This window comes from Podarcis filfolensis (genome assembly GCF_964270895.1).
Source record: "Podarcis filfolensis genome assembly, chromosome: 6".
NCBI classification, from domain to species: Eukaryota; Metazoa; Chordata; class Lepidosauria; order Squamata; family Lacertidae; genus Podarcis; species Podarcis filfolensis.
Window position 1 is genome coordinate 19,560,787 of NC_139609.1, and position 23,842 is coordinate 19,584,628.

Here is a 23,842-nt window from a genome sequence, read left to right on the forward strand (position 1 = left end):
GTGACCAGTCTAGCTGCTACATTCTGGATTGGTTGTAGTTTCCGGATCACCTTCAAAGGTAGCCCGACGTAGAGTGGATTGAAGTAGTCCAAGCGGGAGATAACTAGAGCGTGCACCACTCTGGTGAGACAGGAAGCATTGTATGTACAGTGGTACCTCGGGTTAGGAACTTAATTTATTCTGGAGGTCCGTTCTTAACCTGAAACTGTTCTTAACCTGAAGCACCACTTTAGCTAATGGGGCCTCCTCCTGCTGCTGCGCCGCTGCTGCATGATTTCTGTTCTCATCCTGAAGCAAAGTTCTTAACCCGAGGTAATATTTCTGGGTTAGTGGAGTCTGTAACCTGAAGTGTATGTAACCTGAAGCGTATGTAACCCGAGGTACCACTGTGTTTATGAAGAACAAAACAGCAGCTATGGCTTCCTATCCCTGGCAAGACTGAAGGCCAGTTCCCATTGAGCTCTGGAGGAAACAACCAGAGAGGGGAAGAGAAGTTTCTTTTACAGGCTAGGCATGACACAACACACACACACATACAACAACAACAACAACAACAACAACAACAACAACACGGGCCTGGTTTAAATAAAAACCAGTATATGGATCCACTCTTATTCATCTGGGCCTGACAGGGCAACTTACTGTCATCTGAGGTACAAGCAAACGTAGGTAACATAAATGCTCTTGAGTTTGTAGCACAGGGTTTGAATCAGGAAGCGCGCAACTACCCTGGAGAAGTTGTGGTTTTAGCACAGAGTGGGTCGATGCCTTTAGCATGCCGGTGCTATGGAAACCGAGTTTCGCCACAGAGAAGAACTCGCGTACTAAACCACAGAGCGCTGCACACCCTCTTCCTTTTTTTATGCAGCCTCCCGAAGAAGAAAAACAGAAGTCGGCAAAGCGAAACCACAAATGAAGGAGGCCTTTGCAGCAATGCTATGCTAATTGCCTGATATAATGGGGGTCAGATAATGGGAAACTCTCACAATGGACACGGGGTTGCAACAGAGTGGACATATAATTTCAGTTCCTAAGAAAAGGGATGGCAGCCAGATGCCCTAATGTGGAAGTTTAAATGCTTAAGGAAGATCCGAGCAAGTTGTGAACCTCGAAGCCAAATACGGGCTGTCAATCATGTACAGAAGGCGGTCGCGCCCCCATTTCGCCCCGCCCCTGTTCCACCTTGTTCCGCCTCCTTTTCCTGCCACTTCCATAGCAATGTACATGTGCTATGGTTGTTGCCTGTGTTACATTAGAGAAAACTGCTTTACGAAAATGTGTGCATTAGGCAAAATTGCATGCAAAAATAAGTTATATTGGGATAATTTAACTCTGAAATGCCGATGAATTGTCATGAGGACTTCTCTCTTTTTTAAAAATCAAAATCTGATGGGGAAACATGGAGACTTGAAACTAAGGTTGAAAAAGTGAGAAGCTGAGAGAAACTAAAATGGACACTGACCATCCCTAGGGCCAGGAGAGCTTTTCTGGGGTGGACACTCCATAAAGTCCTGTCTCTGTTTATGTTCTGCCCGATAGTCCCTCCTCCATAAGGACATCTGTGTGCAGCAAGGATTAAGACCTTCACTGCAAGTGCTCCAAGGCTGTGGATTCCTCAGCGTGGAACGACTTTCCCGATGAGGTTTACAACTGCTCTTGACTTGCAGTCTATCAAAAGAAGGCCCACAACTGCTGAGCAGACACTGCTGTTGATTGCAGTGTATCTTGTTAGCTTTGTTTCTTAAAACAATTATTTGCTTTTATTGCGTTGTGTTGTGTTTTTTTTTTTTAAAATGTTGCTTTTCTGTCCAAAGCCCCTTTTGAACTTCAGAGTGGAGGGCTTCAGAATGTTCTAATAAAATAAAGGGGTGATCTGACTGACGGGTTGTGGCCATGGTTGTGGAGGTGCCACACTTCCAGATTTCAGGAGTGGGGATGTGTGTTTGAAGCATGAATGTCTTGTGAATGAGCACTGGGCAGCAGCTACAGTAGGTATATTGAATGTTATCTACTCTAGCAATAATCTTTTGCGCATGAATGAGAGCCAAGCATAAAAAAATCTCATGATTGACAAACGTACAATGCTTTGTGCCAAATCACTGCTTACTCATCAAAAGAATTTAATGTGGTCATTTTCTTATTCTAATCTGAAAATATTGGTGTTGATCAATATTCCTGATTTCCATCTCTTTCCTTAATCTCAGTGAGGTGAGCTTCCTTCCCTCTCCCCCAGTTCTGCTAAAAGCACAAACATTCTTTTATATATTGCATGCATTATTATACACATTATAATACATATATTATGGGATATACGTCCAGGTTTTCAAAAAGTATGCATGTAAGGCATTTTTGCTGAGGAAACATACTGCACCGGGTTTTACTCTTTTATATGCATCTTGCATATAATAAACCTTTTTGTATACAGTTTTGCATGTAATCAAACAGACTTTTGTTTTAAAGATCATGCATCTCAGAGGCAAGTGGGCTCTTGATGTAGGAGAAGGTCTGATGTAAGCAAAGCTCGATTGGGTTGGAACGCCATGCAATGCCTAGCGCATATCCAGCAGCCAAATTCTGAGTATAAACATGTTTATGAAAGGATTCCTCCTCTGTCCGTAGTTGCCAGGTGTTGAGCGCCATTCAGTGCTCTGGTTACAGATAGGTAGCCGTGTTGGTCTGCCATAGTCAAAACAAAAAAATTTTTTTTTTCTGCCAGTAGCACCTTAAAGACCAACTAAGTTAGTTCTTGGTATGAGCTTTCGTGTGCATGCTGAAGAAGTGTGCATGCACACGAAAGCTCATACCAAGAACTAACTTAGTTGGTCTTTAAGGTGCTACTGGCAGAAAAAAATTTTTTTATTCAGTGCTCTGGTTTGGCTTGGCTTCTTCTCAGCATTCCCTGCTCACATCCTGGACGTTTAGCATTGAAACACCTTGTGGTGTCTTTTGTTGGGTTTCTTCCCACTCCACAAACATATCCAAATCACTACAGCTGGTTCTGTTTCCTTACAACTTCTGCAGACTGAGATTTAAAACAAGGGTTTATATATATATATATATATATATATAAGAAGGATCCCATTATTCATTATTTTATATTATTTATTACTTATATCCTGCTTTTCCTCCAAAGAGCACAAGCTTGCTGTCAGGATGTTGACAGCGGCTCCCGGCTGGTTGCCCAGGAAAGTATAAAACAAGGGAAGGTTTCTTACCATCCTTTTTTATTCAATATTTACAGAGAGAGAGGCTATAGAACCCAGCCTCTTGGATAATGGCATTGTCCCAAGTGAATCTCCACCCCTGTCTCTCCCACTTCCTCACCCGTCACTTCTATGGGTGCTGCTACGTGCCCTGCCTTTGAGCTCTTTGCTCTCCTACTTTCAAGGCTCGCCGGGTTCTGGGAAGGATGGGGGTCTGGAAGGCTTTCCTTTTTTAAATAATAATTTTTATTAAATTTACATTTTACCATAATCACAATCCTTTAAATAATCTCATCACCAAAAACATTGCTCAAACTGAGCTTCGACTTCCCCCCACCCCACTCTCTGGCTTTCATAAATATTCACTTACATCTTAGCATTTCTATAACCACCTATTTACCTTCTTTCTGTCTTAATAAAATTTACCTTGTTAATTGTAAACCAGTTCCCAATATTAACATTACAAAATATTTCAACTCAAACCCACAAATGTTTGCCATGTTCTTTCATATATTGTATAAATTTACTCCAGTCCTTTTCAAACAGTTCGTCGCGCTGATTTCGGATCTTCCCCATCAGCTTTGCCAATTCTGCATATTCCATCAGTTTGATCTGCCCTTCTTCCAACGTTGGAAGTTCCTGCTGCTTCCATTTCTCGGCCAAGAGTGTCCTTGCTGCCGTTGTAGCATACATGAACAGATTTTTATCTTTTTTAGGAATTTCATCTCCAATTATGCCTAACAAAAACGCCTCTGGTTTTTTATTAAAGGTGTATTTAAAAAACCTTTTTCAATTCATTATATATCATGTCCCAATAGGCTTTAACCTTTATACACGTCCACCACATATGGAAGAAATCCCCCTCCTTCTCCTTACATTTGGGGGTCTGGAAGGCTTTCCAATGACACTGTGTCCATCAGCTGTCACCCTGTTTCCTCCTCCCCCCTCCCCCTCCTCTCCTATTATTTCCCAACTTTCCCCCTCCTCTGCCTCTGAGCTGTGACCTCCCTCAAACCACTGTTGTAAGTCTATATTGTCTTCCTCTTCCTCCTCCCTGGAAAGGTCAGGGTGGGGAGGCGGTCTCCACCATTCCTCCTCTGCCCAGTCCTTGACACTAGCACACGTCCCTCTCTGTTTGACCCCCCCCCCACTCCATGACCCTGTGAGGTAGGTTAGGCTGAGAGATAGGGTCCAGGGTAACCCAGTGAGCTTCAGAAGGACGACTGAATATTTGAACCCGGATCTCCCCAACCCTAGTCCAATCAATACAGCACCGTCTCCCTCCGCCTTTTCTTTTTAAAATGCCAGATGCAGTTGTGTGTGGAAGCTGACTTATAATAATAATAAATAATAATAAATTTTATTTATACCCCTCCCTCCCTGGCCAGAGCCGGGCTCAGAGCAGCTAAAACCAATAAAATCACAGTAAAAAACATAATAGGGGGGAAAAATTAAATACAGGTTAAAATGAAATTTAAAATGCAGCCTCATTTTAAAAGTAGCCGATAAATCAAGACCATAAGGGGAGGGAAGCATAAGGGTCAGACCGAGTCCAAGCCAAAGGCCAGGTGGAACAGCTCTGTCTTGCAGGCCCTGCGGAAAGATGTCAAGTCCCGCAGGGCCCTAGTCACTTGTGGTAGAGCGTTCCACCAAGTCGGGGCCAGTACTGAAAAGGCCCTGGCCCTAGTTGAGACAAATCTAACCACTTTGCAACCTGGGACCTCCAAAATGTTGTCATTTGTGGACCTTAAGGTTCTCCGCTAAAGGTGGCCAATACACCACCAACTTCAGGATGGCCACAGCCAACCCCTTGCCATCTTATTTACAACCAATCAGAGGGTGGCTCTGCTTGTCGCTGGCTTTGCCTGCACCATCTCCCAGGCATATACCCGACGGGCACTAATCACTCCTAGTGCTCATGAAGAACTGGTGCTGATTTAAGAAGGTAGCCAAGATGTGAGCTGCTGCAAAGAAGGTGCCCCGCACCAAGATGATCAACAAAGTTCTCCGCAACTGGTGCCCCTACAGCAAGCTGCCTGAAGATTCAATGAATCAGTCCAGTTTTCCTCCTGCAGACGAGACACACTTGTCTGCTTGCCATATGAGGAGTTAAGTTCTCAGCCTCTCCCCAATAGCATATTGCTGGTGGTGTTTCTGCTGCAATAATTTAATCTGCAGCGGTCTGTGCTGAAGCAGCAACCAGCAAACTGACCTCAAAGTGTTTGAACACATAACAGAAAGCAAGAATATTCTCTTTTTTTTAAAAAATGCAACATTTACTAGAAGGTTTTAGGCTGTGTTCATATACACACACTTGCCTGAGTATATGCTTCATTGCACCTCTCTGACAATACTGAGCAGGGGGGAACCTAGGTTCCTATGACATTTGATTAGTGTGCATATCATCTTCACTCATCCTCCTTGTTTTTCGAGTCACGACAGTCCGCGTTGGGAGAAACCAAGTAAGACTAGGAATGTGGCTTTAAAAATCCAGATGAGCACCACTGATGAACGCAGATAAAAAAATTGCATGATGATAATATAACATTGGTGACTCTGGATTGTGGAAGTGCTGCCATTCCTTTACCATTAGTACTTTTGAAGAACTAATAATGTAACCTTCTGTGGACAGGAACAGCCTAGGTTTTGTTGCCTATGCTCTGGTACCCTCTAAGTTAGGTTACTGCAATGCTGTTTCTGAAGGTGTTTCAGAAATGGTAGCAGGTGCACAAGTCCACAACCAGATTGTTGACCAATGCAAAAGGATCTGAACGTACATCACCAATTCTGACAAACCTGCAGTGGCTTCTAAATGGTTTCCTGGCCCAGTTCAAGGTGCTGGTTTTCACCTATAAAGGCTTCTGTGACTCAAGACCTCAAGGACTACCTCTCCCCACATGGACCAACCCCAACCCTGCACTCATCACCCAAGGCCCTTCTCCATGTTCTCAGAGAACAGGCCTTCTCAGTGGTGGCTCCCTGCTTGTAGAACGCCCTTCCCAGGAAGACATCCCTAAAACTCATCCATATATATGGATGAGTTTTAGCTTTTACTCTCTTTTAGTTTTATGTTGCTTTTAATTTACATGCTGCTTTTTGTAAGTTGCTCTGACTTACTTTTTGTAAAATAGCTAAATAAAAAAGTGACTACCAAGCTGAATTAATAATAATATGAATAGAAAGGAATAGATCGTAGATATACAGTCAGGTGCCCTATGGTTTTTAACATCCTCTGTTCGAAAAAGGACTTCTCTTCATTTGACTATGGAGCGGATATTTACTGCATACAGTTTGGTAGTGTTATGGTGCCATCTACAGATTTCTTTCTAAACTTTCTGTGCATTACAGCACTGCTATACAGAGTATAATTGCTACTTCTTGGTACAGCTTTATTATGTATACGGCTAAAAACAACAGCAAAACAACAACAACAAAGGACGCCTTTCTATCATGAAACTCTTTGGTTAGCTTAACCCCTATATTGCCTTCTGTACAAATGTTTGTCTGGGACAGGATATCAAGTTATTTGGATGGTTCCCTCCCCCCCCCCCCGATGTATTGCCTAAACTTCATCTTTTGGACAAGAGTGGGATATTTTGCTTTATGTGCATAGGATGTGGTATTAGGTTACAAGAATCTAATCGTTTATTATTATTATTATTATTATTATTATTATTATTATTATTATTTTTAAAAAAACTATTATACTGTACAGCATAAGGGAAGAGGTCACAAAAGGATCACAGACACTGCCTTGAAGACCTACAAATCCAAGAAAATGCAGCTCAAAATAAATGCCTTGTCTTTTGTAACTCTTGAGTTTTCACCACTAAAAGCTCCTGGCTGGTTAAAAAAACCCATTTCCCATGCTTATTCTGTCCAATTTTATTATATATAATCACAACCAGTATATTATGATTTACTTTTGCTGATAATTCATATCTCTATCATCTATCTATCTCTATTTCATCTATATCTGTAAAATTTAAGTACACCAAAGGATACAAAAGCCCCTTGTGGGAGAAAAATCAATAAATTGCATCTCAAACTCTTTTCTTTTTTTCTTCCTTTCTTTCTTGAAACAGTGGCAAAGAATCCTACTGCTCCTACTCCCCAAGGTAAGAAAAGTTGTTTATCACATTTATGTTAAATATTTGCTATAGATGGGTCATGATCCAGTTCTATGAGTGGGGTGGGCAGTGGGGAGGGCAATAGGTAAGCCGTGAGGGATTGGGTCAGCTCCCTCATTTGCAAGACAAGCACCCAGAATATACATCACAGGCGGAATGGGTTCAGTTACATCTTACAGAGAATGAAAATTTTGTTGGGTATTCTCCCTCCCATTTTATCTTTGACCTGCTCCTCAGTCCTGGGAACTATATTTAAGACTTTACTTGGATTATTTGTGACTTAATTGCTTTTTATCACTTTTTAGTTGTCGTGAATATAGAGCCAATATAGAGTTGGCTGTAGGCATAGTCATGGTTAGAGGAGACCTGTTGAAATTAATGAGATTTACATTGATCTCTAACTTAGGTCCCATAGATTTCTGTTCTGTTCTAAGCATGATCTGGATGCAACCCATAGCAATTAAAGAACATATTTTCCCTCATTCATGTTTCAGACTTATTTCAGTTCAAACATCTAGTTAAACTTCCAGAAAACTTTTTGAAAGAAAGCTGCACTAATGGGATTAATTGAGCAAATACACAGGTTGCTCTACAATGCATTTTATCAGGGAAGTGTTCTTAATCTGGGTTAGTTTTAGTAGCAAATCTAGAACCTAGCAATGGAAATGGTTCTGGATTAATTGGCAAAGAGCACAAGGACTTTTGGGTGGGCTCATGCCACTTCTTTCATCTTCCATACAGTGTCTAGCATACATTCAGCCACAAGGTACCGTATTTTTCGCTCTATAAGACGCACCAGACCATAAGACGCACCTAGTTTTTGGAGGAGGAAAACAAGAAAAAAAATATTCTGAATCTCAGAAGCCAGAACAGCAAAAGGGATCGCTGCGCAGCGAAAGCAGTGATCCCTCTTGCTGTTCTGGCTTCTGGGATAGCTGTGCAGCCTGCATTCGCTCCATAAGACGCACACACATTTCCCCTTACTTTTTAGGAGGGAAAAAGTGGGTCTTATAGAGCAAAAAAGACGGTATTTGTCAGGCTTTTAAACTGCCACTTACTTACCTGACAGCCTTTGGCAAATCGGAGTTGCCAGCTTAAGTTTGGTAAAATGGGAGATGTGGGTCTTTTTTGGTTTCTTTTGGATCATCCATGTGCCACACATCACATATGATCAAGAAGGCTAGTGACATTTTTCGAAGGCTATTGCCATCATGGGCAGCCATGTTTGATTTTTTTATCCAAAGGGTGTGTTCAGCAGATAAATATCCTTGAAATTGTGAGCTGCACCTGGCAAAGGTGCCATGCTCAGTGCTGTTTTTTCTAGAAAAAAAGAGATGCCGGAACTCACCATGAATGTCTCCCTTGTTCGCTTAGAATGGCAATGGCTGCCACTGAGTTCTGGCTGAAAAACAAGCCCTGGCCTTCTATGAGGGGTGTGCTGGTCCCGTGGGTTACCCGAGAGGCGAGGTCCAAGTCCGGTCCGTGGTCAAAGGTGCAACGTGGAGGCAGTCCGTAGTAGCTGAAGCAGGGTGCAGGGCAGGGAGTCGGGTGAAGTCAGGAACAGGCATGCAAGCAGGGAGCCAGGGCGGGTCAGGAGCTCTGGCAGAAAAGCAGGACAGGGTTCAGGCAGGAACTAACAACCAACAATGTTGCTCCCACAACTTGGGACTGGGGCCGGCCGGCTTTTATCTGCCCCGAGGCATAGGGCAGCCCCGATCCTCTGGTGACTCCCCTCTCCTGGCCTGGAGGCGAGCACTCCTCCTGCGGGAACTTAGTTCCCTCCGCCTCTCTGCCCTGAGCCTCTGCAGCTCAGGAGAGGCTGGAGGGTTACCGGACCCAGAGACAACCTCAGCCTCCCCTGACGGGGCTGAGAGTGGAGCACCTGCAGGCAATGGGTCTTCCATCACCTCAGGAGCCAGAGCAGACTCAGCTGATGCCTGCACCTGAGGACCCAGCACAGGTGAGGACCCTTCAGGCTCATGCCCCAGTCCCGGCTCAGCTGGTTCTGGAGGCGGGGAATCCTGTGCAGGCTGGGATCCCTCAGGTTCAGCATCCAAGTCAAATCCCAGGCCATCACAAGGAGTTTTGCTGGGATGCACTAGCTAACGGCCCCCTCTGCCATATACCTGTTGCCATGGGCTGCCTCCAGTTAGAGAAAAGGTCTGCAGGGAGGAGCCTGTTGTACTTCTGTTGGCGTCCTGTTGCAGATCTCCACCATCACAATACCTTGAGGGAAGAGGACCAGGCGATGGGGATATGTCAGAGGAGGAGGGGCCAGAGGGTGTGGCCTTGCTCTCCCCTCCTTCATTCAGCACTGAATGTCTGAATAGAGCAGGGATGCAGAACCCGTGGCTTTCCAGATGTTGCTGGACCGCAGCTCCCATCAGCCATAGCCAGCATGGCCAGGGCTCGGGAATGATGGGAGTTGTAGTCCGATAACATCTGGAGGGCCACAGCTTCCCCACCCCTAGAACAGGTCTTCGTACTGAGTGCTTGCAAGGGTGGGTATTCTCCAGCCTCCAACATGGTATACCTAGTCCGTGTCCCATGATATCTGAAGCTAGAGATTTTGTAAACTTGGAGTTGAACTACACGTGACATGGGAGTTCCTTGCTTGGAAGACAAAGGCCCAGATTTGGAGGGTTGAAATCTACCCTTTCCCCCACACCCCAAGCTGTTGTTATCCATGAAGTGTGAAATGTTTGTGAGATTTTCTCCCTGGGGTCAATAGCAACTTTGGAAAGCGATCTGGATTTGGGTTGTTGGACAAGGGCACAGGGTTAGGCACCCCCCTCTTGCAAAGTATGGCTGAGCTCCAAATCACCCTAGCCATCCATGTAGCTGAGGCATCAGATGTTCCAGTTATGGCACTTCCAACACCATAGCCTAATCCGTATTGGTAAGGATGGAATGACAGACCCCTGGAAGCATAATAGTCCTTGTAATTTATCCTGGTTCATGCTGGTGCCATTCTGTTTAAGACTCTGCTGTGTAACATGGCTGATTTGTTTATTGCCCTCCCCCCTCACGTGCTCACCATAGGATCTCTTCTTGGCTCTTCTCCCACACTTCCACGCACCACTCCACCCTCACCTGCAAGCACCTCTGAAGCAAAGCCTGGCTCTGCGACCAAGGAGGCAGTCACCCCTACTTACCAGGCCTCCAATGCTTCCGGAATACCTGTTAGCAAAGCAACTGCCACCCCTGCGACTGCTGTCTCTGCCAACGTCACAGGTTTGCTTTGGAGTTTTCTGATAAGAGATTGTACTGCCCCAGGAACACTGTCCTCTCTCGGGAGAGTGGTGGTGGTGGTGGTGGTGGTGGTGGGGAGCCTCATCACATAACTGCTACGTGGCTGGAAACTTTACTTGAATAAGTATGTTGAGTTGCAACGCAATGGATGGTGAATGGCCGACTCTACAACCATAAAATTAGAGCAGAAATTAGGAGAACAGCCATTGGGGCAGGGGGCTGAGAGGTACGCATGGACAGCTGCTGAGGACAGGAAACATCTCTGTGTTAGCAAGACTGAAGCTGGCTTTGTGGCTCACTTCACTCATCTTTGCAGAGTTGCTCACACTGGGGAGCTGATCCCATTATGACCTTTTTCTGCTTGGCTAGCTACATGAATGAAGGGGCATGCATGTGAATTGGGCCAATTGTACTAATGATAGGCTGTCCCCCTCCCCTCCAAAGCGTGGTTAGAATCAGGCTTAAAGTTAAAGGTGAAAGTTAAAGGACCCCTGGCCGGTTAAGTCCAGTCAAAGGCGACTATGGGGTTGCTGCGCTCATCTTGCTTTCAGGCCAAGGGAGCCAGCGTTTGCCCACAGACAGCTTTCTGGGCCATGTGGCCAGTATGACTAAACCACTTCTGGTGCAATGGGACACTGTGACGGAAGCCAGAGCGCATGGAAACACCGTTTACCTTCCTGCTGCCACAGTACCTATTTATCTACTTGCACTGGTATGCTTTCGAACTGCTAGGTTGGCAGCAGCTGGGACAGAGCAATGGGAGCTCACCCCATCATGTGGATTTGAACTGCTGACCTTCTGATCAGCAAGCCCAAGAGGCTCAGTGGTTTAGACCACAGCGCCACCGACGTCCCATAGAACCACCTGGTGAGCCCACACAGTTGATGCTCCAGGTAGCAACCGCAGCATGTTTCACAGTACTGCTGCTGAATTAGCTTTGCAAGAGATCGGGAATACTGCTTCCTTCTCTGAAGGGTACCCCTTAACCAGTTAATGTTTTGCTGTTGTGTCGTAACAATGGTAATAAAAATTATTGCACTTTTGTTACTACAGAGATTGTTCCAACAAGCAGCTCATCCTTCCTCCCTCGCACGGACGCAAACTCTTCCAGCACTCAGGCACTCAGCAGCACTGCTGCCCCTCCTTCACTCTCTCCCTCCACCGTCACGCACGCACCACCAGGTTTGCCGTGTTGTTCTTTGCAGTGCTCCTGAGCAATGTCTTAAGTACTGGGCATGAATATTCAGTTTGTGGGATAGTTAAGCATTATCAGAATGCACATATGTTTTGCTTGAGGTTTCTAAGCTGAGGCTGGACGACCACCTTTGAGGGATGCTTTAACATTGAATTCCCTGTATTGGCAGGGATGTCAACCAGGCGATTGTTGAGGTTCTTTTGAAATCTGGATATCTTTAAGCTTTTAATTGCATTATAACGCTGGGTTGTCATTGGAGGATGCATTCCTGTGTGTCTAGTTTAAAAATATCAAGTCAGTGGCCAACTTGGTGCATTTTGGACATCTAACCATGAACATTGACTTCACATCTCCTAAACAATGTCATGATTTGCTTGGAAACACGCTATGAGTGCTGGTGCACGCATCATGCTAAGTCAACGCTTAGCTCAGTTGGTTAGAGTGATCCAAGCTTGAAGAAAGGAGTGAAATGACAGCTATGTTTGTTCACATGGTTTATGGCTTGCCTTGACACGTGAACACACCCAATTTGTCTTATAGAAGAATTCTCACCGGTTATTCCTGCCCCTTGATACATTAAACCAGGCATGGACTTACCAAACAAATCAATGTACTAAAAGCTAGGATCCAGTGAAAAGGATCATTGGGGGACAAGTTACTTGTACGTATCTTTTTCTGGCAGGGCTTCCACATCACTTTATCTACACACTAAGAAAAGCCCCACCTATTTTTCCATATTACAGTGGTTTCAAAGGCTCAGAAGCAGGATGAGAAAGAACATTGGGAACCCTACATGAATAGCAAATTCAGGAATTACTTTTGCCAGTGTAAAATTCTTCCTGGAAGTGATTCCATGTGCAGATAGTTTATTTTAAATATTACACTTTTGAAAGGTTAACCTTAATTCCAGTTTTTAGTAAGCAAGGACATAACAAACAGGGAGCATCTCCTTTGCAAACCTCCTGTTTTACACATCCTGTTTTATATGTCTATAATGGTAGGAACTCCTTTAAATGAAACAGTTAACTAAATAAATGCCAGTGGTTCTTATGTAGAATTATGTAGAATTTCCCTGGAGCTTTATGACTCGAGAGTCTAGGCTGCTTTGAACCAAAGAAAGGTTTCACAGCTATGAACAAATATATTATGAAGTTGCTGTTGTTTTTAAGGCCCAGTGTTGTTGAAGTCAGCATTTAATACTGTGTAGTTGGGTAATAAATATTTGCTGTACTGAGGCCAAAAGGTAAGAGTCACATTGCGCGCGCGTGCACACACACACACACACACACACACACACACACACACATTAACCCAAGAGATGCTGGCCATTTGAGCCATTTCTAATTAATACCACATTTGCACTGATGTTACAAATTTGTATAAAACCAGGACAGAGTTAATTTGTCTTCCAGTATCTTAAAATCATTTAGAATAGAAAACATTTTTCATTCTCAATTTTAATTGAGTTGATAAGAACACATACAGTTTTATTTTTATATGTATAGTGAGGGAATAATGTGAAAGAAAATAAAGAAGAAGAAAACAAACAAAAGAAAAATTTAAATCGTGATACAATTGAGTATATCAGTAATACAATTCTTCCAATAAATGTAGAATTACTCTTGATAAATGGATTCCACATATTGTTATATTTATCCAGACACAATCCGCACCCAAAAGAATACCTAAAGTTTTTAAACTAACCAATGATCTCTCCAAAAAAAGGAGCCATAATCCAATGCATGCCCACCCACTGTGGTAGACTTGTAAAAATGAGGAAGGAAGGAAGGAAGGAACCTTTATTCATATATCAAAGTGAAATGTTTTGTAGACATCTGAATTATCACTTCTGTTCTTCATTTCGAGTAAGAAATTAAGACTGCAATCTTGTACATACTTATCTGGGATTAAGTCCTACTGAACTAAATGGATCTTACTTCTGAGTTGGTATGAACAGGGAAGAACTGTTGCAGCAGCATCTGATGCAAACACCCTCAGAAGTAAGACCCACTCTCTTCAATGGTGCTTATCTGCAGGTCTGCGTGTGTAGGACTGTACTTTATATTCCCATTAAGAAGGCTAGTTTTCCTTTTTATAGGAGAAGGAACACATTTTCTCAGCTTGCAGTTGTGCTTCAAGGTTGTTTCCATTCATGGGGATATGGCATCAATAATTGCTGAATGTAACGCTAACGTTCTGTTTATTTCCTGGCAGATGATGGGGATAATTCCACCACGCATACCAACATTTCAGCGTCCTCTGGCACTCCAGCAAACATCCCTTCAGCTCTCTCAGAGACCACCACTGGTCCAATAGGTGACAAACCTGCACACATTTTAGAGCATTGCTAGCACCACATGCATGCATGGCTTTGAATGGCATCCAAATTCCTTTGAGAATGAAATTTTTCCTGTGCAAACACAACTGAAATGAATTGGATTCGTGCAGAAATTATTTATGAATTCCAATCCAAGAATCTGGTTTAAGAGCCAAGACTGACATCTGTCATATGAGAAGTGGGATACTGCTTTATCTAAATTGGCATATCTTACCCCAATTCTAGAATGCACTGCAACAAACATAAGAACTTGCAACTTGAAGCAAATTATCCATTTAATTTAGGTAGCTTTCTCAACAGGCAGCACTTTTCAATCTCTGTTACTGTGTATTTGTCATAAAATTTCATTAACAGCAGAAGACCATAGCACTTGGTCACCAGTCATACTGAAATGTATTGTAACAGTGATTGGCACTGAGGATAATATGAATATTCAATATTTCACAATAACATCAAAATTATAATAAATTATAATTTAAAAAAGAATTGATCTAAAAGGTTCCTGCTACTTATTAAGGAAAGTTTTGGTGATCCTAAAAAGTGTATAGCAAGGTGACTGAACAGTAAATAAATGAAAGCAAAGCAGGAGCAAAGAATAAATAAAAATAAAAGCAGAAAATAGATGGCAAAAATTATAAATGGTAAACCAACTTGGAAGCACTGCTAAAAAAATAACTAAATTGTAGCCCTGGAGCCTTACCCAATGCAGCAGCTCCACTCACAGAACAGACTTCTCTGTGAACAATGGAACGTCCTCTTCCTTTCCTCTTCCCTGCAGTTTCCCACATACCCTCAAACAACTTTGGAGGACCCCCTGGAGCAGATTTTGAAGGTTGGGGGAGAGGAGAGGAAGCAGAGGTCCCATTGCGTGAACAGAACTCTGCTCACAAAACCCTGGATTTGGTCACTGCTCTGATGTAAGACCATTTAAGACTCCTAGATTTTCCACCTTGAATTCCATCGTGAAAGAAAGGTGGAGTAGGACTATCATTAAATGTTTTAAAGTGTTGGATCCCCTAGAAAGTGATACTGGGCTACACTGCTGAACTGCAGCTCCCAGTTCACCCCAGCAAGCATGGTAAAAGCCCTGGGATGATAAGAATGGTAGGTCACCAGAATATGCAGGGACAAAGGGTTCCTCACACCTGATATAGGTATTTAAAGGCACATTTTCTTATGGAAGCAGGACAGAACAGTCTTATGTGTACACACTTTTGAAAGTGGCAAATAGACTGATTCATCCATCCCCTAGTCAAAGAAAATGGAGGAAAATGTAAAGAAGAATAACTGCCAATAGAATGAAAGCAGCGAACCTCATAACTTCACAAGAAAGTTCAAGCGATAAGTCAAACAAACATCACAAAACAAAAATGGAATTACTGTTTTTCCCCAACAATAAATGTAGACAAACCCCACATGCATCAGGCCTGCCCCAAGATCAGAGAATAGGGAGGCAATCAAATAAATGTTTGGCTATCTGACAAGCCGTTGAATTAACCTCAGACTGTATCGACTGTTGCAAGCATTTAAATAGCTTATTAGGGAAAATAATTTACACTGTGTCAGAACCTGTCATCTGAGGACAGTTTAGTAGGAAATAGGAAATAGGAAACTCGGAAATAAAATCAACTTTTAAGGCTAAATTATAAGTAGGCGGTTTCATTGGGAAATTGCTAGTTTTGCAAAACATTTTTAGCCATTTTGCAGTGACCTAAGTTGCGTGTTCAGACCTTTAAACCTCCCCCTTAAATAAATTCAGACAAGACTCAAATTTTGGTTTGGTTTTTGGCAGAATTTAGGCCACAACTTTATTGATTACAGCAAGTGAGTGGTTGCATAGGCTCTGGTTCAGCTAGCTCCCTGCACCCTTGCAGGTAGTGCTGACCCAGGACACCAGCATAGGCCAGCCTAGGGTAAACACCCAGGTAGGCCGGGAACAGGCTATGTCCACCACCCAAATGTCCCCCTGGACTCTGACATGGGCACAACCCCCTCACAGGGTTGACCAAACCATTGAGTCCCTGGATTCCTTTAACGGAATACCCTTCACATAGGGATGGCGAGAGCGTTCTCCCATCCCTATCACATGAACCAGTGCCTATCCGCAACCTTCCAAGTTGTGACGATTTGCTACATGGCAGGCGAAACCCAAATGGCACCAGCCAATCAGCCAAGTGGGAAAATTCCTGTATAGGAATTCCAGCATAGCAAGGTCAAGCGCACAGCCCTAAAAAATTAGGGAGAGGTGGGTGGGTGTTCCAATGCACGCACCGAAAGAGGAAGCTCTGGGTCACGTGCATAGGTATATATAGGTCCCTTGATCCGTTTAGGCTGCATCCCATTGGCCTGATTAAACCCTGCATCAAGGGACGTACCAATTGGGTGTTGTGGCTATCCAATCATACCCACCCACAACACAGGGTTTGGTTGCCAGGTCTCACCACAACACATGCCCTCTTTAAGGGAGGACCCAATTTGTCACGTTGTTTTGAACTAGTATGACAAGATACAGCAAGGATGCAGACATGTTTGCTGAGAGGTCCCAGTAGGGAAAGCTTGCATTAGATTTCAGCATTAGTAATGTAAACTATTTGCCCAATGATATGATGTTTTAATTTACTAGACTTTAATGTAGCACAAAGAAGTCAACAGTGTGGGCCCAAGATTAGGTCTTCTGGAGAGGGTACCACCCCCAAAAAGGCTCAGATGGTAGTGGAACTCAGAGATGGGACTTAGCCATACAGAATCTCTGCAATATAAAGTCCAAATAACCACATTTTGAGACTTAAGCATCGGCAACACAATTCAGGTGCTCTTGCATATGGTCTAATTTCATTTCAATAACGTTTGCACAGGAAATGTTTTTTGGGGAAAACCAATAAAAAAAAGTTGTAGTTTTGTGGCTGTAAGATTTTGCTCTGAAGATGCTACTGCCCTGACATGATGTCTACCCCAATATAAGAACAGACAGGTGACAGAAACTCCCGGCAAACACCAAGCATTTGTAGGGCTCAAGTTACCATGGCTCAGTTGTGGGGACACCTTTACTGAGAATCCTGCAATTGACTAGGACCGCTGCAACCAGTAGCAGCCCAGTGTAACAAGGCCTTGGAGGCCGTTCAGCTGCCAAGAGACCAATTGCAGCAGAGCCACAAGTGGAGGAATACTGTCTTCTGGACGCTGTATTAGCTGTGGTTGAGGTTTGCTGGTGCCTGCATGTGTTCACTGGGCCTGGGGTGCATATCATATCAGAGCAGCAAGGTCTGTAGGCCACACCTCAAGTACTGTATACTGCATTTACCTCCATTTGAATGCTATTTCATTGGTCTCCAGTAATTATGCAGTATTTCAATTACTCAGTGCAAAGTATAGTTAACTGTGTTTATGCTTAAATACCATGAAAAAGATCAAAACCATGGTATAAAAGGTACAATGTTATATAGATATTTTAATGATGGGAGCTTATATTTTAATGTCTTAACGCAACTGGTTTTTATGTTTTGTAAGACACTTAGAAACTTATATTGGCACTAAGCAGTATATAAACACACACACATATACACACTGTATGTGAATAATTATTTTCTCTTTGATGCATTTATAATGAAGAGCCTTCTGAGATTTTATCTTCTTTCTTACAGCTACTCCCGTGGACTGCAGTAAGTTTTAATGTTTTCTTGAAGATGGAACCCAACTTGTTAGACGTCCCTTTTGTTATTCTCGAGGACACAGATAATTCTCAAGAACGATAATGAAATACAGAAAACCAGGCATTAAAAATGTGCCTGTAAATTGCAAGATTTGGAGTCACTAGCAAATAATTGCAAGATTTGGAGTCACTAGCAAATAATGGGACCATTCACATATATGACTCATGCATACAAGAAATATCTTTGAATATCCATATAATATGTAAGCTAAATATGTAGCTAAAAACCGACCGTTCCTTTTCATTCCCTGAACTTCATGAAGATCAACAACTGTGGCCTCCCAGGAACTCGAGGTTCTCCTGTATTTTGCAGCCCCTCTTACACAAACAGCAGTCAAAAGATCAAAGGGCTATGAAGCACAAGCAGTGGCAGATCTGAGGGCTTCAAATTTCAACGATGCCCTGTGCAATGCCAAAATTTGGTGCCCCCCCTCCTCTCACCTTCCATTCTGCAGCATAGTTATGTACGGTGCCCCTGAGGCTCTGCACCCAGTGCAACTGAATCAGTTAGGCTCTCCTAAATCTTTCCCTGGCGCAAGCCAAACTTGGCAGAGCTGCAGGGCATTCCCCACCATACAGGTAGCTGCTGAATCAACAGTCTTGCTTTGTTTAGTGGCTGGGATGGCAGGACAGGAAAGGGCAGAGACTGGGGGAGAAATGTTACAAATCAGAGGTTCGTTTTTAGCTGGTTTTTTAGGAGAAAGGAACACAAGTAGACCCAGAGAGTTGCAACTCAACAAAACGTATTTATTGTATACATTACAATTGCAGTCCCTAATACACACACACACACACACACACACACACACACACACAATCTCTTGTAAAGTTGTTATTAGTATTCCAATATACCCCCAATAGTAGCCAAATTATAATAATAATTAATTCCCAAATTATACAATTATCAAAATGCCAATCAACTTCCAATTATACATTTTAGTTAAAGTGGCTCCCCGCATGGTGGATTGAGTTCATTTCTGATCTTATATCACTGTATTCTATAGTCTTCATATCAGTTACATTTCAGTTATAAGTCATACACACACACATTCTCAATCATACTCACCAACTTTACAGCAGTAGCTGATCAGTAGCTGATCAGTAGCTGAACAGTAGCTGATCTCCAACTTCTCGAAAGATTCCATCAGCGGTGTCTCTGAAAATTCTTACACATCACTTGGGAAGACAGGCAAACTAAAATCAGTGTACTGGATGAAGCAAAGATCACCAGTGTTGAAGCAATGATTCTTCAACATCAACTTTGTTGGACTGGTCATGTTGTGCAGATGCCTGATTATCGTCTTCCAAAGCAACTATTCTATTCCTAACTTAAAAATGGAAAGCGTAATGTTGGTGGTCAACAAAAGAGGTTTAAAGGCTGTCTCAAGGCAAATCTTTAAAAAATGTAGTATAAACACTGACAACTGGGAAACACTGGCCTGCAAGCACTCCAGTTGGAGAACAGCCTTTACCCAAGGTGTCATGGACTTTGAAGACACTCAGACTCAGAATGCAAGGGAGAGACGTGCTAAGAGGAAGGCACGCTTGGCAAATCCACACCGTGATCAACTCCCACCCAGGAACCAATGTCCCCATTGTGAAAGGACGTGTGGGTCCAGAATTGGCCTCCATAGTCACTTACAGACTCATTGTTAAAACCGTGTTTATGGAAGACAATCTTACTCAGCTACAAGTGATCACCAAAGAAGGAGAAGATATCAGACAATACAGCTCTAGTGATTCACTGCCATCTGTTCATCATCAAAGTTGTTCATCACATTCCAGAGTTCATCACACCCTTGTTAGTCAATCTTGCTCAACACCTCTCCTTCATTATCAACCTGCTTGTACATCAGGTCTCATGAGTTCAACACCTCTTCCTCACTTCGCTTGCCAACCTTATCAGTTCCACAAGTCTTAGCGAGACTCCATTTTAGAGTGGTGTTCTTCAGCCTAAAAACAGGCCTACACTCATTCCTCCATTAATACCATAAATTTCTAATGAATGTGATTATTATACTCATTACATATTGCCAATTGAGTTTGCATTTAAGGCTGAATCGCTCACATCTGCTCTTTCCAAAGCAACGTGAGAACTGAAACACAGCTGTCCTTCAAAAATCCAAATTTTGCAGTGTAGCACTCCAACTGACCGCTGCTTACAACAACACAGATACTGGGTGTGGGTTTCGGTGTAATATGTGTAGATTAGTCAAAACTGCATAGAAAATATGTGTTTATTAGGATAAAATTGCACTAAATTGATGAAGGGTTTTTCTTTTAAAACCACAAACTGCTGAAGAAATGCAGAGAACTGAACTTACAAAAACTAGAAATGGAGACAACCAATATTGACAAGTCCTTCCATGCCTAGGAAGGGGACAGGATCACTGTGCCAGCCTGGAGCTGCTGCACCAATTGGGTCAATGGATTCCAGGGCCTTCTGCTGGCTGCTGTTGTTGGGGATCCTGCCAGGGGCACTTTTGCCTGTCTGTAGATGTGTGTGTGGAGAAGTGCCAAACCAATTGAGTGATGCTGGCATGGCTGGCAGGAGGCCACCTAGGCTGCGCAGGGGGACAGCTCTGCCCAATCACATTCCACCACCACCCCAGCCTGATGCCAAGGTGTTCTGATGGGCCATTATATATATTGCTGATGAGCTGCGCCTGGCTTGGTGAGTCACACAGGTTGGGCAGATCTGGTTAATGAACTGAAATATTTCCAGTATGAACTGAAGGAAAACAAGCAGCTGCAAATCTACGTAATCAGCAGAAGAACAGTTTGTCTCACCTGTAGTGCACATACTGTGCCTCTTTTTAAACTGTTAATGCACATTAAACATTATTTGTGGTTTGATTGTTTTTAACATGTTTCAGTGCAACAAGCATTTAAACATATCTCTCATCTCTTAGGTCGTATAAACATTTCAGTGAATCATTATAAATACAATTCAGAAGGCGTCACTGCAGAACTTGCAGTTATGAAAAGGGCAGAGCTGCAAAATGTTAGCTGTGAAAATGCCCACTGTACTTGGGACAAGGACCAAAGCACACTTGCTGGACTTCAAGAATGTGACGAAGACAAGATAGTAGCATCTTTTAATGGATGTGATGATTTAACATTATCAGTTCATGTCCCCCCTGGTAAGATCAGATACTTCTCATTTATTTAAGCAAAATCTGCCTTATTGTTTTTCAGCCACTCTGATGAGCTGTCCTCCCCCCAGTGCTAAGCTATTGGGAGAATGTAACCTGGGGGTATGTCAGAGGGCTAGAGAGGGTGCAGGAAGTCAGTTTTAATTTTTTTGGTGTCAACTAATATACTGGTTTTCAGTTTTTGATGGTTTCCAACCACTGTTAATCGCATAGTAACTCTGATGGCTTCTCTATGTTATTTAGAATAAAAGAATGTGCAACTAATAATCGAAAGTGCCGTTGTCATGCTCCACCAAAATTGAAGAGATTTTCTTTCAAATTATTGTGTTCAGATTTGTATTGGTTTTATATTGAAAACAGCAAGCAGTTATGCCCCTTGAGTCATGAGCAATGCCAACGAAGTGAATGCATGAAGCTGGCAAGATGTGAAGGACTGTAGTGATTCTAGAATGATGCTGTAATGATTAGAATTAAGTGCTGGACATAATCCATAAGCACCACTAAATCCCATATATCAAAGAGGGAAATTTTAAACCTTTGAAATCTATTGGGATTTTAAAATGCTCAACTGTGGCTGAGTTGTGCCCAGTGCTTTTGGTTCAAGTCTAGATGATTGATAATTCACTAGATTTCTCACAATAACAGACTAAAGCTGAGCAATGTTTTTATTTCTCCTTCCATCGTATCTCATAGTCATGTAACACATAAAAGTACGCTAATTCAAAATGAATAGATGAACACTGAAAACTGAGTTAGATACTCATTTGGGGGTAAAATGATGCAACCCATTAAGCAATATATTATCCAGCATGCTTTTAAAACTGAAAAAGAAATACTGAACAGAATGTCATTGTGATATTTTTCTCCTTTTTCTTTATTTGGAAGAAACCGATAAGTGGAAACTGGAAGAACCCAAAAAAAGTAACACCAGTGTGACTTTATCTTGGAACAATCGTGGATATGATAAGGATCGTTGCCATTTAAGATATTCCTGTCACTGTCATCCTCGTGGTAGGAGATTTTAGAAGTTTTGAATTTCTATCTTTATTGGCTGGAGAATTAAATGCACTTTATTGGGGACCTTTGTTTTTGTGTCCTATGTATGTCCTATGTATTTAGAAATAAGTGTAGAGAGGTGGAAAGGCAAGCAAGTCTGGTAAAGGCATGAGTCTCTCTCTCTATCTCTATCTCTATCTCTATCTCTATCTCTATCTCTATCTCTATCTCTATCATCTCTATCTATCTATCTCTCTCTCTCTCCTTAATGAAATAGCAAGAAGAAATACCTCCTGCAATAGGTAATATGAAATCCAGAAGGATCTTACTCTACACGAGTGGCTGTAAGTCCCTAAAAAAACCACAAGTTGTTGATAACTACTCCAGGTTTGATTACTGAAGATAACAAGGGTGCAATATTTTGTGTGAAGCATTAGATATGGATGGTGCCAAAGAACTGCTGGCTAGGGTGGACCTAAAACACATAGCTACAGTCAAATAGCAGCTCACACGGAGGTAAGGTCAGGGGAAGGAAGAGGGATCTTGTCAAAGTGGCTCACCATAGCTCTAGTTTTTATCAGCAAGACAGTGGAGTAGCATGTTCTTGATTCTTTGTCAATCAAACTAACCTACATGACCCTCCATAACTTCTTGGACTCAGATCCCTCAAGCAGCATGGCCAATGGTAAGGAAATTCCCCACCCATGGCATAGATGCTTCTAGATGCCTGAAGTACGGAGCAATGATGTTTTGCAATTTCTTATAGGTAAGAATTCTGAAGAGCAGAATGGTTGTATAGTGACAGGTTTATCACCCAACAAGAACTACAGTTGTTCATCAGAAATATCGTTTAATGGCAAAATTTTGAAAACTGGCAACAAACAGCTAACAACAGATTATGGAAGTGAGTATGACAACATGATGCTTAGTCACTTATGAACTTGCCTTCATCCCAGAATCTAAACTTTTACAACGAAGAAAAGTATCTTTGTGCACATATAAATAAAAGCATACAAATAGGATTTAATGTATTACTGTGATAGATTATAATATGGGCAGGAGTGCCTGATCCAAGTTTGGAGGCCCTTGGGTAAGATGTCCATTGTGGGCCCCTTCTCCAGCTGGGTCCACCTTCTTCTCCCCACTGTTTATTTTCTGACCTTCCTGATCTGAGACAAAACTGCATGGTAAACGAAAGGGAGCCACAAGCAGAGTCTCCTGCTCTTTCTCCTTACTCCTGTCACTACACATTTACTCAGAGGACAGGTGAACTGACAGTAGGGATGGACAGATCAATCATAAGTCCATCCTGTTTCATCCATCCATCCCTAGCCCTGCCTACTGCTTTTTAAACGTTTTTATATCTTTAATTGCTTAGTAGTTTTTGAACTGTTGAACTGTTAAAAATCAGGAAGAACCTTCCACCATTAAGAACTGTTCCACAGTAAAACTCTGACTTTCTCGGAAGGTAGTGGACAACCCTTCACTGGAGGTTTTTAAGCACAGGTTGGATGGCCATGGGTCATAGATGCTTTGGTTGAGAATCCTGCATTGCAGGGGGTTGGACTAGATGACACTCAGGGTTCCTTCCAACTCCATGATTCTGTGATTCTATGAACTATCACTGGGTTCCTGAATAATTTTTAAAAGAATTCCCCCCCTGCTGAATTCCTACATCAGCGCCTGGCAAGCCTGAAGATATTTCATGGAATTCAAGTAATTCTTCAATAGAAATCACGTGGAAGAAGCCACTATCTGAAGAAAATGGCCCTATTGATGGGTACATGGTCTGCCTCGGGGACCACTGCAGTGAAAAAAGTATGTACATTTTGCATCATTTTGCCAGAAAGCATATTAAGTCCAT

General features: G+C 42.6%; 1 protein-coding gene across 1 annotated transcript in view; it reads left to right on the forward strand.

Annotated features, from left to right (window-relative positions):
- LOC310765435 (receptor-type tyrosine-protein phosphatase C-like) overlaps window positions 1-23,842 on the forward strand; it is an 86,514-nt gene that overhangs the window by 37,134 nt on the left and 25,538 nt on the right. The window contains 8 exon segments of the mRNA XM_083620372.1: window positions 7,289-7,321; window positions 11,639-11,767; window positions 13,995-14,096; window positions 17,760-17,777; window positions 20,740-20,970; window positions 21,868-21,993; window positions 22,745-22,882; window positions 23,659-23,796. Coding sequence (XP_083476498.1) covers window positions 7,289-7,321; window positions 11,639-11,767; window positions 13,995-14,096; window positions 17,760-17,777; window positions 20,740-20,970; window positions 21,868-21,993; window positions 22,745-22,882; window positions 23,659-23,796 — 915 coding nt within the window.